Source organism: Aspergillus bombycis, assembly GCF_001792695.1.
Source record: "Aspergillus bombycis strain NRRL26010 chromosome Unknown contig00044, whole genome shotgun sequence".
NCBI classification, from domain to species: domain Eukaryota; kingdom Fungi; phylum Ascomycota; class Eurotiomycetes; order Eurotiales; family Aspergillaceae; genus Aspergillus; species Aspergillus bombycis.
In genome coordinates, this window is record NW_019170046.1 from 118,671 (window position 1) to 134,951 (window position 16,281).

The window sequence follows — 16,281 nt, forward strand, 5'->3', positions numbered from 1 at the left end:
AATTCTATTCTCGCTTCAGCGCTCCATTTCATTTTTTTTTTTTAAAAAAAAAAAAATACTAGCATAGCTGAAGAAATGTAATACGTTATCTTGCTGTTTCTTTGATATTCGTAAATACATGGCAGCCCTAATAGTTAACTCTAAATAATTTATCGAATGATAGTGAATGTCACGGGGGTTCATTCTGCCCGGTGTGCCAAGAACATGCGGGGAATGAGACCTGCGGAGTTTCCCTTCCCACTTAATGACACACTTGATAGCACGCCATGCACGCACTTCGTCTATCAGCTCCTTCGACATGGCTGCTGTGCCGCAGAGGACACTCAACTGGCTATACAGTGTATTGATCCGGGTATACACAGCCCCATTCCTTCGCATGCTCCAATGCAAGTTACTGACGAGCGCAGGATCATTACGATCCCCGACAGACGTATCAGGACCCCAATCGCACCTACTATGATGTGGCCTCCGTGCTTGCTCAGTATCCCTCCCTGTCCCCACGAACCGAAGTCTACAGTCCGTGATGTCCCTGGTTACCTGGCATTGATGGTCGGTTATTAATCGTGCTTAGCGTATGAAAATGGTTTCTCGGCCCTTCTACTGCAACTCACTGGCACGGTACCTGTTACGTTTCGCGGCACGGTCTACAAGTTTCCTATATCGCTATGGGTCCCCAATACCTACCCCCGAGAGCCACCAATTGTCTACGTGACTCCGACTCAGGATATGGCTGTTCGAGTTGGCCAACATGTGACATTGGAAGGAAGAGTGTATCATCATTATCTAGCACACTGGGCAGAGGCTTGGGAGGTTCGTTGGTTCCGCAAGACTAGCGGGTCAATTTACTGATGGTGTAATTTGGTTAGAGATCAACCCTTGTAGACCTTGTCTCTATACTTCGTGAGGTCTTTGCAAAGGAGCCACCGGTCCGATACAAACAGCAACAAGTACCACCACGCCCACAACAACCTGAGCCAACGCAAACGCCGCCTCCTCTACCTCCACTCCCAGCAGAACTCGGATTATCCGCGTCTCACTCACCATTGCACCAGAATGTGCCTTCGCCAGTGCCGGCGGTGCCACCTCCCCCACCTCCCAAACCTGGACAAGCGGTCTCTGCTGAGCAACGACAACCGATGCTTGCAGCGCAGCCCAACTCCCCATCGCCTCTTCCTCCACTACCACCGAAGGAACAGGATCCACGATGGCCGCCTCGAACCCATGCAAGGACTAGCATCCCAACGGATCGCCTATCGCAGTACCCACTAGAACCAAGTGGCATGGGAAGCCCGACGACTCCGCATCGTTATCCTCAGCAGCAGCACCCCACGGCACATCCAATGCCAGCCTATACACAAGGCCCCCTACCTTCCCAAGCTGATAGCCGAGCACCGCCTGGCGCAATATCGCAGCAACAGCCCCCCCATGGCCTCCCTCAACAAGTTTCTCCCCATCGCCCAACACATCACCCAGCAAATAGCGGATACCAGCAGATGACACCACTGCAAGCACCTCAGCAGGCCTCTCATCACAGTTTTCAGCGACCATCTTCAGAGACCCAACTAGCGGTGAAACCCAGGGCCGAAACTCCTGATCTTCTTACTTCACCTTTTGAGGTTGAGCTTCCATCAGTCACCTCCGGACCTGCACCGCCAATTCCCCCAAATCCAGAAAAGGATGCGCTGTTACACGCTGTGTCCAAGGCATTGGCCGAGACGTTGCAGACAAATGTGTCGCAAACCGAGTCTGCAGCGCGATCTCTACAGTCACAGTCGGACTCTTTGCACGCAGCGATTGCCACCTTGCAAGGCGAGATCTCCTCATTAAACACCCTTAATTCAAGCCTCCAGTCGAACACCTCCACCCTGCAGCAGTCCCTTCACCGCGCCGATGCTGTCATAGCTGATGCACAAGGTCGCATATCGTCATCTGCCGCACAGTCGAGCTTAGATCCAGTACCCTCCGGTCTTCCTCCAATCGACGAGGTCCTCGTCGCCCCAACAGTCGTGGGTAAGCAACTGTACGACTTGGTGGCAGAGGAACGCGGCATTCAGCAGGCCATTTACGCCCTACAAACTGCCCACGTCAAAGGTATGATCGGGGTGGAAACATGGTCCCGGCACACACGCGGGTTAGCGCGAGAGGCCTTCTTAAAGCGAGCTCTTATACGAAAAATCGGGAAGGGCATGGGTCTTGATGAATATCAAATCTAAGATGGGTCTGCCACGGAGAATAAATCTTTGTTATATACCATTCTGTAGAGAAACGTTAACGAGGACTATGAGCTATGAATATGAACATATGCGTCTGTCCCTTTTAGCGGAACGACTGTGGCTTTCTTCGTTCGGGCGCCGCCGCTTAGTGAGGCACCCAAGGGCTTGCAGTGAGTACTCGTCAACTAGCAATAGTTTCAAAGGAACCAAGACCCAAAGCATACAGGTCAAGTGCATTCAACGTAATACCTACACCGATCGCCGTCACTGATGGCCCATTTTGACGTCTTAAAATTGTAACAACAAAGAACCACAGCCTACAGGAGGTACTTCACAACAAGAATATGTTTGCCGACCCCTCTTGTACTTTCTATGGCAGTAGACGCTTTGTATTTGCCCTTAACAGACTACTAAGTCTACTACGAACATTGTGTATGTGTATTACTCTCAAGGAACAACTACCATCATCTTTCAAAACACATCATCCATTCCCCCTGCGCATCTCCTCATCTGGAATGCTATTGCAACTGAGGCACAATCCAGTGAAACAAGTCCTCAGGATCATATTCCTTTTTCAACGAAAGAATCTCCTCCGTATGAGAGCCATAGAACTGACCCAGTGGGTCAACTCCACGCTCACTACCAGAATACAGAGAGATATACGTAGTGGGAAGAATATTTCCAGCGTCTGTCTCCGAGATCGCCTCCGCAATGTCAGATGCCCATTTCTCAGCCTCCTCTTTACGGTTCTCCACCGTTGCAAACCCAAGGATCTCGAGCATATAGTGCGGCTCTCTGGTAGCAAAGACAGAGCTGCCTTTCGGCGCCGCTGAGGGGCCCCTCAGCTGATGTACGGACATCATGGTGCCTGGATCAGATGGTAGTGTGGTCAGATTGCGTCCAATTGCCTCGGTGACTTCGGGCGTGACGTTATGCAGATTGAGTGTGCGACTGGATCCGTATACACTTGACGGGACTAAAGCTGCGTTTCCGGTGAACCACTCGGGGATTGTAGTCTCCACGACTGTGTTCATGAGAAGTGGTCCCAAGGCTGCGATCTGGTTAGTCCAGTGCTTGCCCTCTTCGATGTCATCGCCACTCCAGGCGACAATGACAGCGAAAACGCGTCCAGGAGGCGCGTTGAATACTGCTTGTTGGATGGTTAGCTGCTCGGGCATGCCATTTTCTAATAGCTTTTGGTATCCGGTGCTAAAATCCGCAAAGACCTTGGTGATATCCTGGGAATCAAACAGGATGGCACCGGCTAGAAGCTATATGAGGTTCAGCACCTGTCGTTTCACAAGAGTGATAACTATAACCACCTACACTTTGAAGCGGATACACCTTGATAGTCAAATCAACAATGACACCAAACACACCTCCCACCCCACGAATGCCCCTTAGGAGCTTCTCGTCCGCATGAATAAGCTCTCCATTATGATTCACGATCGTCGCACCAAGGATCTGATCGGCCCCCAACCCCCAGTGTGATGAGAAGGTCCATATCCTCCATACGTCGCCCATCCGACATAGCCAACGCACGGTATTGACCCAGTGGGCGTGGCGAGTCCTTCGGCCCATAGTTTTGTTCCGAGCTCTCCCTGAAGGATTCCTCCCTCCACTGTAGCCGATTGGCGATCTTCGGCTACCTTGACCCCCGTAAGCGCCCGAAGATCGATAACAAGGGCGTCATCCACGAGGGCCCGGCCTTCCATGTTATGACCCCCTACGCGGATGGTGAATTTGAGTCCGTTAGACTTGGCAAATTGTACTAAAACCCTCACATCCTCTGCATTTTGGGGATGGACGACAGCAAGCGGGATGTCTGGACGGGCCAGATTCCATACTTTGCACACGGTGGAGAACTCAGGTGACGAGGGTGCTGTGTATTTAATACTTGGATGACCCAGGAGGAAGGCCTCCAGGTTAGCAAGCTGAGCGCTCGCCATGATTTTGCGTCAGATCTGTTTACTGGGGCTGGAGGATCAAGATAGAGGAGATGGTCTGTCTATATACCTTGAGAAAACTGTATTCCTCTCACCATGGACCGTCTCCACTTCCCACGCAGCATTCTGGATACCAAATAATACAATGGATTGGCGTTGCACTATTCGCGCGCTCGTTTAACCAGCTAGCTAGTGCTTACCAGCTGGCCATTTTACTTTGCCTAGGCATTGTCTCCGTCTTATCCCCGCGACTAAGCACCGTTGGGGCGAAATGAGTGGTCCCACAACTTTATCTCGGCTCGTTCTAGTTCAGTGGAGGCCTCCGCAGGGATCGGAAGGTAAGACGTTGGCCTAAGCCTGGAGAACCATTGAGCCGCCAGAGTATGCAGTGTCTGCGGGACAATATTCCTTCAGCCTTATTCTGTTTCTTCCGTTTTTATGCGGCATGGTTGGCGGGACTTGCTATATATAGGTTAGATGGGACGTTAGCTTCACAGGGTTTGATTGCCCCGTGACGGCCATCGGAGGGCCCGTTTGACGGGCATGAATACTACTAGTACTGCTATTGGATGCATTGGCACTGTGCCACGTGTACAGTATTTGCCATACAGCTTGTGGGATAATTCCATGGGCTAGCAAAAAGATACTTACTATGCCTCAATTACTCAAGTCCATAAGGATATGCATCTTATGGAGAGCAACTCTGAAAGTTATAAAGAGGGATGAAATGCAGTGACAATGTGGACTGGCCATATGTTGGAACATACCGGGTATCACCAGACGGCTATGAGATTTGCCAACGACATCCATCGATTAGTGAAAAACTTGCGTATCAGTGTAGTACATAGAGTTTCCTCTGTTCGGGAGCACTTGACGTTCTTCTAATGTGTGCTTTTCTATTCTTTATAAATTTCCACGTTAGTTTGCTAGTGCTATTTCGGCAGTTGCTAGTGTAAGTCCATGGCCGGGCCTTTTGTAAGGATTCAATGTAACAGATCATGTCATCGCCGCTTCTGCTTTCTGCTCTGCTGCTTGGACTCAACTGTTTCTGCTTACTGTGTTATACCCGCTATAGTAGGAACTTCTGCCCTATTTGCACCAGGCAAGGTGTTTTCACGATGCATGTAGTAACCTTTTATCTTCATGTAGTAACCTTTTATCTTTAGGCTGGTCAGAGCTCGCTCGATGTGCTAAATAGGGGATGCATTTCCCATGTCCATAGGTCATATGCGGATATAGCTGCTAGCTGTTAAATGCTTACTTCGATATACGATGCTCTTCCAAAGTAACTTTTTTGCGTGAATGAATGTAGTCCTCTCCCTCGAATTCCACTTAAATGTAAAGTGGCCAGTATCCTAGCTACAATGGCTATCGAAAAGTACTGGTTACTTTGGTATATTTGGGTTCTAAAGCTCCTTATGTGTGAGGATATGAGTACTAGCACGATATCCCAGGTAGATAATTACCGTCTTTCCAGAATGCTAAGGACAGTATCATCTGGTAGCCAACTTCACAACTTCGGCTTGGGCCTTTCCTCCCTCTTCGTTCCAACAGGCAGCTGTGCAATCTGAAACGCCTCCTCGGACATCCTCACTCCCTCCGCATCAGAACCCCGATTCTGATACTCTTCCCAGAACTTCTCATCCGCCAACCAGCCCCGGAACCACCGCTGCGTCCAATCCGCAACCGTCGAAGCGCACCAATCCACCTGCTCAAACACAAGAGTGTGGCCACCCTTGGGCAGCACCGCCTTCTCAACCATCCCCTTAGCCACGCCACCACTGCCCCCCGTGCCCGTGCCCGTAGTCCGCATCTTCGAGTCCTGCGCATCCGGCAGGGAGAGAAAGCTCCTGCCCCCAAACACCCAGAGCACACTCGGCCGGACGTACGGCAGATTCCGCATGGCGGACCAGCACTCCGGCCGGGAAAACAGATACGGTCGCTCTTTCTCGACATCCCAGTCCGGTAACAGAAGTCGGTCCAGCTCCTCCCGCTCGAGGTTCGGCGTGAAGAAGTTCCAGGATTCCTGGTGCTTGGTTGTCGTTAGTGTGACCGCCGTGTGGGGCACTTTGGGGTCCGTGGCTGGGTTATACAGCCGCGTGGGCACCGGACGAAGCGCATGGCGTAGGTAGCGGTCTCGAGCTCGGGGGTCCCATTTGGCAAGGCCCTTGCTGAGAGAGGCGGCGGCTTTTTCGGGCGATTCCCACAGATCCCTCCGGCGACTGGCCATCATGGCTGGGTTGGGGCCGCCGAAGGCTACTTCCAGGATGACTGGCTCGATCAGGACTAACGTTGACAGGAGACGCGGGTGGATGATGGAAAGATTAACCCTGCATCATGGTGGGTGAGCTTTGTTACACACTGCTGGAAAGTAGGGATTGGCTTACAATTGAGCACACCCCATACTATGGCCGACACCAATAAGCGGCCTCGGCATTTCCTCGCGGAAGTGATTCACCATATGTAACAGGTCGCGCGAATGGTCATACCAGTTAGCTAAACGGACCCCATTAGCCAAGTTAATCCTCATTTCCCGGGTTCGGTTTTCAAACCATACTTTGGTCTCCCTGAATCTCTTCATTCAGGATACCACTTGCGCCTTGGTTCGACGTATCTGCTACCCAGATGCCACGCACTGGCACGGAGAGCTGCTTCAGCTGGTGGTACAGGTCTTCCCAGAGCGGTTCGTAGATCTCCTTGGGGGACCCGTTCCCGGGCACCCCGATTATGGTGATGGCATTGTCCGGGATTGGGTCGGCGTTATTTGGGATATATTGTTTAATGGCTAGTTTGATGGGCGTCTCTTGTCGGCCTCTGATGCTACGGGGGGATTCGCGGATGTGTTGGCCTGGGATGACATGTTCGACGACTTTGAAGGGGAAGGTCATTGTTGTGTCAATGGGGGAAGCTGAGCTAAATGCACAACGTAGTTACTTGTAGAACAGCTATACAGAGAAAAAGCGAAGGGTAGAAGTAGTTAGTATAATAGTGAATGAAGTGGACACCCGACACGTGCCAAGGCTAAGGCCTCGGAAGGCATTAGCAGTACTACTTTAGTATTTGACTGGGATGTATATTTGAGTATGCGGGGATGTTGGAGGCCTTGTTTTCATACGGTATTGCTTTGGTTCGGGTTTATTACACCTCCATCGCGGCATGTGACCTCCATGCCCTATAACTCTGCCAGTTTTACAAAGGTGAGGATGCAAAGTTAGGTCGATACTTGCTTCATTGGTGGAATAATAAAGATTATGATGATAGAATTCACTATAAATCTCACGACTCTTTAATTCATAGGAAAATGGTATCTATCTATCTTCGATTTTAACACAAATTTTACGGCGATACAGCGCTCATATAACATAATATAAAAAACGAAACTACTGCTCCAGCTCTTCCTTCGTCAAACACTCCTCCAGCAGCTCTTGAATCACGGGTAAAAATTCACCTCGTTGAATTGCCCGATAAACGAGACTTGTATATCCGCCCACCGTGGGCGCCTCCTCCACCTGCCCGGTAGCCATCGCCTCCGTAGTGGGCGTCAAGATCCTCCGCGTACACAACATCGGCACCCCAAGAGTCGTCCGCACGAAGCGATACATTTTCTTCGAGCCGTCTCCCAACATGGGGCTGGCATCACCATGCACCAGGTAGGCGTCCCGGTTGGTGCACCATGCTTCGTGGAGCCAGGGGCCGAGCTGGTCGATGAATGACTGCATATCTTCAAGGTTGGCAGTTTGAGACGGCACACAGTCCAGAATAGGCACGCGCATAGTTTTGGCAATGTGAGGGAACCGATCTGCACTGTCCATTGAGACGGTCTGTTCTAGTCCTTTCTGGAGATGGGCCCATAGCGTGCTGGGGAGGGTCTTGCTAGCATCCGTGGTGGTCAGACCCTGCTTTTCCGCCATTGAGACAGTGCGGGCGAAGAACTCAGTCTTGACTCCGTCTAAGAACTGCAGCTGCATAGCACGGAGATCCAGCGCCTGACAAGCAGAGAGTAGATGCGCCGCGACAAGCTCCGTAAGAACCCTCACGGCCGTCGCAGTGTATCGGCCGGAGATCAGAGCCAGCGAGTTCAACGACTGGTTGCCTAGCTCAGCATTGTACACATGGTTCACGGGGCCCGCCAGGAACCCGAGCTCAGAGGTCAAGGCCGAGATGTAAATGTCGATGGCCTTGAAGATACCGGATTGACTGGGTTCGTCTGCTACCAGGTTCGGCGGCAGACCCCAGCTGGTGGCGGGATTGATCATCTCCTGACACTGGGTGAAGAGCATGCGGCCGATGGCTTGTACGGCCTGACGACTCTTCTCCATGGACGCAGTGACGGCCTTGGCCTGGAAGTTGCCGCCATGTAGGAACTTTCCGTCGCCGTTGACCAGCGGGTTATCGGTGGCCGAGTTGCACTCGATGCTGATTTGCTGGTGTGCGAGTAGCAGGTCTTCGAGCACGGGGCCCATCCATTGCGCCGCGGTGCGGATTGAATACCGATCCTGGCGGAGCGAACCATCCTTGCCGTCCTTTGGCAGTGCGAGTCGAGACCCGCGCAGGAACACCCGGATGTTCCGCGAGCTCTCGATCTGTCCTGGGTGCGGGCGCACGTCCGCGAAGAAAGGGTCGAAGCTCTCTGGCGAGCCTAGCAGTGCTTCCACCGTCATTGCCGTCAGGATCTGTCCCAACATGGCCAGCTGGTGTGTATCGTGTAGCACGAGCGTGGCGCACGCCGCCGACATGGCCGTTCCATTGACGATCGCGAGACCCTCTTTGGCTGTCAGGGATATCGGTTCCACACCGGCCTGCGCAAGAGCCTCGTCCGCATATACATCGCGTCCAACGCCTGGACGGAAAACTCGAATTGTTGGCTTGCCCTGAAGCACGCCGCTAATATACGCAATAGGACTCAAATCTCCCGAGGCTGAGATACTCCCCCGCATCGGCACCATGGGGATGATATTCTTCAAAAGAAGGTCCCGTAAGCGATCTACGATAACGGGCCGGACGCCCGAGTGGCCTTTGACCAGCGAGTTCAGGCGCAGTAAGACTGCAGCGCGCACCCAAGGAAGCGGCAGGTGGTGAGACTCGGCTGCATGTTCCAGACTCAGATCGAACGCCTGATATGCGGACTTCTGGCGATCAGATGAAGGGCGAGGATCACGCGCCCCGGGCGGTAATACACCATAGCTTAGTTCGCGGGTTAGAACGCGCTGCAGTGCGAGGACGTCGTTTGCGCGTATATCTGCTGAGCCTCCGAATCCAGTGTTCACTCCTGGATCAGCCAGTTAGGGGTTCATTCTTCCTGGGTTACAAATAAGGTGATCTGGATATACCGTAGATGACGTCCCCTTGGGAAAGGCTCTTGGCAATGGCAGCATGGCTCTGATTAATGGATTCGTAGGAAGTAGGGTCTATGCTCACATTGCCAGCATATCTTTATAAGGGTTTGGAATAGATTAGACCAACGCAGAGTACACGGTGTAGCCGGGGATTTCTTTACCTAGCAATGTAAACCACATGAGGAATATCTAGTCCGCTGCCATTGAGGACCAAATCCTCGGCGGCACCGCGAAGCAGTTCATTCAGCAGACGCCATTGCTGCAGTACCAGTGAAGTATGAAATTCGAATGACTTTCCCATTTCAAGATCTGTGGTGTAATTGACGGCTTACCTGGAAAAGCATGCCCGGTAAAAAGCCAACCCAATAAATTAAATAAAACCAACCAACCAACAAGAACAAGCAAAGAACAAGCAAATCAAGAAAGGTTCAGTCAATGCCAAGAAGCACAGCCAATCTTCTCCGAGCCTCTTTAACCGACGATCGAAAGTACACTTGCGGAAGGATGAGTTGGCACGACGGTAGCATCGTATCGCGCCGAAGTGCTTGGATAGGTAAATGATCGTCGTGGTTTCATTTGTATTTCATTGAGTCTCCGGTACTTTTGTATATTGCACGTGGGGCCTGAATCAAAACGAGGCTTTCAATGGGCATTATTATAGGCGCCTGAGAGGACTCGTACACCAATTGTCAGCACTAAACTAGGGGGATTTTAGCTGTATATACGCGGCATTAGTGCCAACAGTGGAGTCCGACTCACCATATCCGTCCAACCACTGAACCGCAACCATCCCCATGTGTGCTACGTTACATATTGCTGCGTCTAGATTCGCCATGTTCTCTCTATCTTACAGGAGGGATGTCTATCTAGACTCTTACCGACGTCCCTCCTCGGTTGCAATCCCTGCACAGGGCCACTTGAACCCCGTTTTTCGACTCCAGCGCGATGCTGGACCCTTCCACCCATTCGTCTGGATCGACACTGGTGATGGTCTTGAAGTTTTGCGCCATTCGTACGACAGCGTACGCCACTTCGTTTAGACCAAAATCCACTGGCAAGATATATTAGTTAGCACTTGATCATAAATCGAGCGTTAATATAGAACAGGGGGGGGGGGGGGAACTTACTGCCTACGCAATTTCGGGGACCTCCGAGGAACGGGATATATTTCTACTCCGATGATAACGCGTCTCAGTTAGAATAATGCAAAGCAACTGAAAAAGATAAGAGCTTCTCACCCAGGTTTGCTTTTCATAGGACCACCGTTCCGGGCGGAACTCATCCGCGTCCTCGCCCCAAAGGTCCTTTCGATGGTGAAGCGCATAGACTGAAAGGTGAACCATCATACCTTTCGGCACTAACACGGGCGAGCTTCCATCTGGACCACCGCCAACGGGAAGAATGGTGTCGCGTACGGCCACACGGGAGTTGGAGGGTTGAGGGGGATAAAGGCGAAGACCTAGGTAGTTAGGTAGAGAGAGTTAGTCGTCAAGGTTGGCCATGATCCCATCGGGGTCATAGAGAAATCCAATAGCTTACATTCACGGATGCAGTCCTGCACGTATCGGAGGCCCTTGAGCTGTTGGACGTCGGGCAGCTTCCCTCTCAGAGACTGGATCTCAGTGCGTACACGATCCCACACATCCGGCCTTTTAGAGAACACAAAGAATAGGTTGATAAGCAAAGCGGCAGGGGCATCTGTTCCTGCAAAATATAATGTCGTCAACTCATCCCGAAGTGCAGTGGGGTCTTGCGTTCGTTGACGAAGTTGGTCGATGAACAGAATCCGCTGCTCGTTTGGCTGTTCTGAAGTTTTTGCTGGTGGCGCGACTTCCCGTTGCAACGCCGCATCGACGTATCGTTGGATGAAGCGGTGGGTTAAGCGAACATTTTTCATGAATGTCCGCTGAGGCCAAATCCATGACATGGATCCCAGCAGCCATCGAAGCTCGCAGGTGCTATGGGTGTCGGCAAACGCCTTCAAGGCTCCGCTGTTCAAGTTCTGAGGGTTCTCGAGGGAATTGATTGACTCTCCAAAAAGGAAGTCTGTTGAAACATCGGCAGCAAATCGATGGAGAAAGAGGGCCAAATCGAAGTTCTGGTTATCGGGCGGAAGGGCTGTCAGGAGACGCTGACAGTGACGCTCCAGGAGATCCAACTGTGATGTTTGTACCCGCGAGAAGCATAGTTGTAGCTGTGATCGTAATGTTTGCCAACGCGCTCCATCGCTCTGAAAGATGCTTTTGCCAAATAAGGGGGCAAAGGCATTCCGACGTCGGAATCCAACCTCGTAATCGGTAAATTTAGTAGAAAAGAGAACTTCCAGGTTCTTTGGCTCAATTGTATTCACCATCCAGCTGCCCAACAGCAGCGACATGAATGTGTTGCCATATACTTGGTGTAGTTGTTGCTCTCTTCGAAAATATCTGTCGGATCTCCTCGCCTGCATGGAGTCTCGCAAAGAGTCCAACCCCAGGAAAGGGTCCCGGTGGGCATACCGTGTGGGTGCTTGACACCCATGAGCGTAGGCGGGTCTGCCATAAGCAATCCGCTGTGTAAGATAGAGCACGAATATCACCACTACCCCTGCACCAACGGCCCATCCCCACGAATGAGTCCCCTCCAACGAAAGAGCGAACACTGTGGGGGCAAACCCCATTTCGGTCGTCATTTTTCCAAGCCAAATAAGACCGACACTATTCGATCAGTTGGTCCAATAGCATCGGTATTATGGCAGAAAGATATGAGCAAGGCGAAAGGCTGAACGTAACTAGGGAGGCCTGGGTCTCACTATTTATATTTCCACAACTGTCCTCATATTCTGATCACTTAGATCAACTATGACGCCTGTTCTATGGGGAAGAAATATCATCGCGTCCGGCTCAACCAGGTTACTTCAGATCCGCTATAGGTTGAGCCCCTACACCGTTCCGGTATATTGTAGATCTCTTTTTGCTCCTCGACATTGTCAAGACAAACTACTAATTTCAGGCTAGAAAAGCCACATATCTACGGCTATTGCTACCGAGTCAGAGGACACGACATCCTTTGCCGACAAGCCCTATGTGGATTCGCAGTTCTGGGAAAATGCAGTGGGAACTGCACTGAGAACGCTCATGGGAGGAGCGGAATATGACGCTGCCTCGCTACAACAACACCTCACTTTCGTCTCCCAAAGTGTTGCGCCTGCTTTAGGTGCACGTCCTACCCAGGGCCAGGCACCTCAGTGGAAAAGCTTCATGACCGATGATTATTCTCCACTGGAATATAGCTGGAGCTGGGACGGAGAACGACCAACCATCCGATATAGCTTTGAGCCAATCGGCCCTTTCGCAGGGACGGAATGGGATCCATACAACCACCAAGCTCCGATGGCATATGCCGATCACCTTCGGCGCCAACTGCCCGCCGCGGATTGGACGTGGTTCGCCCACTTCGCCCGTGCTTTTCATCGAGATACGTCCGCCAAAGTAGCGGCCCACCACGATGGGTCCAGTCCCTCCTCCGTTTTCATTGGGTTCGACCTCGGTCGAGATGGTCGTATGATGTGCAAAATGTACCTGGTCCCGGTAAAAGCGGAACAGACCGGTCAGTCACGACTCGCCGTTCTCGACGACGCCGTTCGAACGCTACCACAGTTCTCCGACTTGTCCGCTTATCCCCCGCTGCAGGGTTTCCTGCGACATCAGGAAGAAGGTGGCACTCCCGCCCATATTATTGGTGTGGCCGTCGACTGTGTCGATCCATCCGCAGCGAAACTCAAAATTTACTTTCGCAGTCCGTCGACCAGCTTTGCCAGTGTCAAAGACACGCTAACTGCGGGCGGAACCGTGTCGTCGTGGGACGCTTGCGCGCTGGAGCAACTGCGAGAGCTGTGGTCTCTTGTCCTTGGTCTGCCGCCTGACTTTTCACATGACCAGGAACTCCCTTCGAAATCACATGAGACATCAGGCGTGCTGTATAATTTTGATATTAAACTTGGCAATCAACAACCTGAGACCAAAGTATACATTCCTGTACGGCATTACGGTCAAAGTGACCATGCGATTGCCGTGGGCCTGGTGGAGTTTCTGCAACGTCGCGGTGGACGCACCCCGTACCAGGATCGTTTCCTCAAGGCATTAGAGCAGTACGCCTCGTTTCGCTCGCTAGACCAGGGGTGTGGAGTCCAGACTTACATTGCCTGTGCCTTTAAACGTGGTCAACTCAGCTTAACGTCTTATCTGTCCGCGGAAATCTATCATCCCGGTCGCTGGGAGGACGGGTTAAGGGGCGGAAATAATTTGGATATGCCAATGTTCTAACATACGATTTGTGTTTACTCTTTAATCTATTTAAATCCATTTAATCTATTGGCGCTTTTATTTTGACAAATACTACTAGTAGACAACCCCCCTGGGAAATTACAACAATGCGGTTGCCTGCAACCAGGCTGAACCGTGGCACGGCGTGCATCCTCGTGCTTGTAAATTCGTAGGGCTGGCTGAGTTCCGTGCGCAAAGCGATCGTTGCTCACTTGCGTACATAGTATCCTCGCTCTACCTCGTGCGCATTCCGGCAGCGGCCATTTGGCCCCCAGAGTAGCTGCAGCGTCGATATTGGAGTGGAGAATATCCACCCCGTCTGGCCTCTTCAGGCCTGCCTATGTGTCCGTCTGCTAATCGGGGTAGCACATTTACAATATGTAATCTTATTAACTGCAGGCTGTATGCAGTAATACTAGTGCATACAGAGGTAACAGTTCGGATCAAGGATTGAGGATCAAGTAGCTTCCGACGATCGATTGCTGACTAGAGGATTAACCCCATAGAGAGTTAGTCAGTACGAGGACCATACTAGCGCAGTTTCTGCGTATATCCAGTTTTCTCCGGGTAACGCCCATGTTGGCATGTACCCCTCCTCCGGCAAAATGCTGATTGGGATCGACATAACGCCATTCTGCAGAGACATTTTCCCAAGATAGTATTCCCGTGCGTTGGTGTAGGTAACTAACCCCTCCAATCATGCTTCAAACAAGGCATATTGCCTTGGCTGCATTGCAGCTACATGTATAAGCCTCGGAGCAACTAAGATGGCACCGTATCAGGCATACATAGCCCATGCGTTGCCGCTGATGTGACGGCCCTAATCCCTGATAGTATGGGGCTGTGAACATGCATGTAAGCATTTGGCTCTGGAGTGTGCAGCAGATATCGACAGCTGCATGGTCATTATTCTTCTTATCCACAACCAGACTGACCGACTTGTCTCCCATTTTTCTCATTTTCAATGGCAGGCGCTCTTGTGTATAGAGACGCTATACATTTCTTCTCCCTCGGTAGTGAGTGTTAAGAGCACATTGGTGACATCATGCCTGGCACACCAATACCGAGAGAACAAATCTCACCCCAGTATCTGGAAGAAAATATCTCGGCTCGGCTCGTCGCAGCATCGTCGGTTATCTTGGTAGTTACAACTGTATTATTGGCCCTTCGTCTCTATATCCGCAGTCTGCCGAATGTGAAGACTGGCTTGGAAGATATGCTGTTGCTCCCAGCGTATCTTCTTTCGTTAGCTTCCTGTATTTGTGGCTATCGTGAGCTTGAACCTCTCATTGCTTTGGTTTCATATTGTTTCTCATAGAGCCCTTGCGCTGATCAATATGGATTCAATTCAGTTGCGGTCACCCATGGTGGCGCCGGTCGCCATGTCAAGGCACTGATGCTGGAAGACCCAAATATCATAATTGTACGAGGGAAATTGCTTTACTCGCTCAGTTGGGTCTCGGCATACTCAAACTGCTTCTCGCGAGTCTCCGTCTTGGTATTGCTCTATACTATCTTTACGCCAGGTGTTGCGCGAAAATGCACCGTTCTCCTGATGGTCTATATGGTCCTATTCCTCCTCTCGCAAACGATTGCCGGTGCCATAGAATGCAGACCACTCGCATACTTCTGGGATCGCACTGGGGACGGAACATGCATCAATCTATTCTTGTTCTTTAAGTTGAGTGGGATTCTGAATATAGTCGGCGATGCTGCCATCATGGTACTCCCCGCGCACACAGTGTGGAACCTACAGGCATCAATAGCCAAGAGAGTAGCGATTTCGTTTGTTTTTCTCTCTGGTAGCATGTGAGTACTTCTCAGGGGAAACAAACCCATCGATCCGATAACCCTTGCCCTAATGCAGATGTCAGAGGCTTGATTGCGTCCTGCTTCCGAACCGCTTCCTTCTTCACGTCGCAAGAACAGTCTACGCAAGATCCTACATGTATGTATACCCTGCGCTCAACTCTAGATGATCTTTGAGCTAAGTAAATTTTCTTATCTAGGGACGGATGTTCAATTGATGAGCTGGACAATCGTTGAAAGCGGCATGTATATGGCCGCTGCGTGCAGTATGCGCCTGCGCCCACTATTGAGAAAACTACCTGGGTGGTTTAAACAATTCAAGACAACGCATGAAAGCGGCGTGACAGTTGAGAGAACTTTCACTATAGAGGATGGGAAAGGGTATGAGATGAACTACTACGCGAAGCAAGGACATATCCCGCTCAGGTCGTTTGACAGAGATCTAAATCGGGCGAGCGTCCAAGGGCCTACACCGGCCGGAAGTAAATAGGCAGGTGCTTCCTGTGGAAATTTGTGCGATGTATATATATGTCTATCGTTTTTTGTTGTGAATATTAATCCTTGGTGGGATTGCGGGAGCAGTCGCACACCGGGGATCCGACGCAATGCATGAATAATGAACCAGCAGTAAAACACAAAGGGAAGTGTACAGTGTTGCAGCTCCGGAATGATT

At 51.2% G+C, this 16,281-nt stretch overlaps 6 protein-coding genes across 6 annotated transcripts; 3 read left to right on the top strand and 3 right to left on the bottom strand.

Moving 5' to 3' along the window:
• Positions 1–298: 298 nt before the first annotated feature.
• ABOM_006420 (putative endosomal sorting complex protein TSG101) lies at positions 299–2,213 on the top strand (the record flags this gene model as incomplete). Its single annotated transcript, XM_022533549.1, has 4 exons — positions 299–352; positions 408–516; positions 572–810; positions 867–2,213. The coding sequence occupies 4 exons, from the start codon at positions 299–301 to the stop codon at positions 2,211–2,213; spliced, it is 1,749 nt and encodes a 582-aa protein (XP_022389033.1).
• A 518-nt stretch (positions 2,214–2,731) lies between these two features.
• Positions 2,732–4,162, bottom strand: ABOM_006421 (FAD-binding oxidoreductase; the record flags this gene model as incomplete). The annotated part of the gene is made up of 3 exons (XM_022533550.1): positions 2,732–3,484; positions 3,540–3,620; positions 3,671–4,162. 3 exons carry the CDS (start codon positions 4,160–4,162, stop codon positions 2,732–2,734), a joined length of 1,326 nt encoding a protein of 441 aa, XP_022389032.1.
• A 1,507-nt stretch (positions 4,163–5,669) lies between these two features.
• Positions 5,670–7,047, bottom strand: ABOM_006422 (putative toxin biosynthesis protein; the record flags this gene model as incomplete). The annotated part of the gene is made up of 3 exons (XM_022533551.1): positions 5,670–6,489; positions 6,547–6,655; positions 6,717–7,047. 3 exons carry the CDS (start codon positions 7,045–7,047, stop codon positions 5,670–5,672), a joined length of 1,260 nt encoding a protein of 419 aa, XP_022389031.1.
• A 492-nt stretch (positions 7,048–7,539) lies between these two features.
• Positions 7,540–12,166, bottom strand: ABOM_006423 (phenylalanine ammonia-lyase; the record flags this gene model as incomplete). The annotated part of the gene is made up of 7 exons (XM_022533552.1): positions 7,540–9,428; positions 9,490–9,590; positions 9,657–9,754; positions 10,374–10,546; positions 10,623–10,665; positions 10,734–10,954; positions 11,035–12,166. 7 exons carry the CDS (start codon positions 12,164–12,166, stop codon positions 7,540–7,542), a joined length of 3,657 nt encoding a protein of 1,218 aa, XP_022389030.1.
• Positions 12,167–12,335: 169 nt separating this feature from the next.
• ABOM_006424 (dimethylallyl tryptophan synthase) lies at positions 12,336–14,156 on the top strand (the record flags this gene model as incomplete). Its single annotated transcript, XM_022533553.1, has 3 exons — positions 12,336–12,428; positions 12,492–13,759; positions 14,024–14,156. 3 exons carry the CDS (start codon positions 12,336–12,338, stop codon positions 14,154–14,156), a joined length of 1,494 nt encoding a protein of 497 aa, XP_022389029.1.
• A 688-nt stretch (positions 14,157–14,844) lies between these two features.
• On the top strand, positions 14,845–16,098 carry ABOM_006425 (uncharacterized protein; the record flags this gene model as incomplete). The annotated part of the gene is made up of 4 exons (XM_022533554.1): positions 14,845–15,070; positions 15,152–15,608; positions 15,674–15,747; positions 15,809–16,098. 4 exons carry the CDS (start codon positions 14,845–14,847, stop codon positions 16,096–16,098), a joined length of 1,047 nt encoding a protein of 348 aa, XP_022389028.1.
• Between the last annotated feature and the right edge of the window lie 183 nt (positions 16,099–16,281).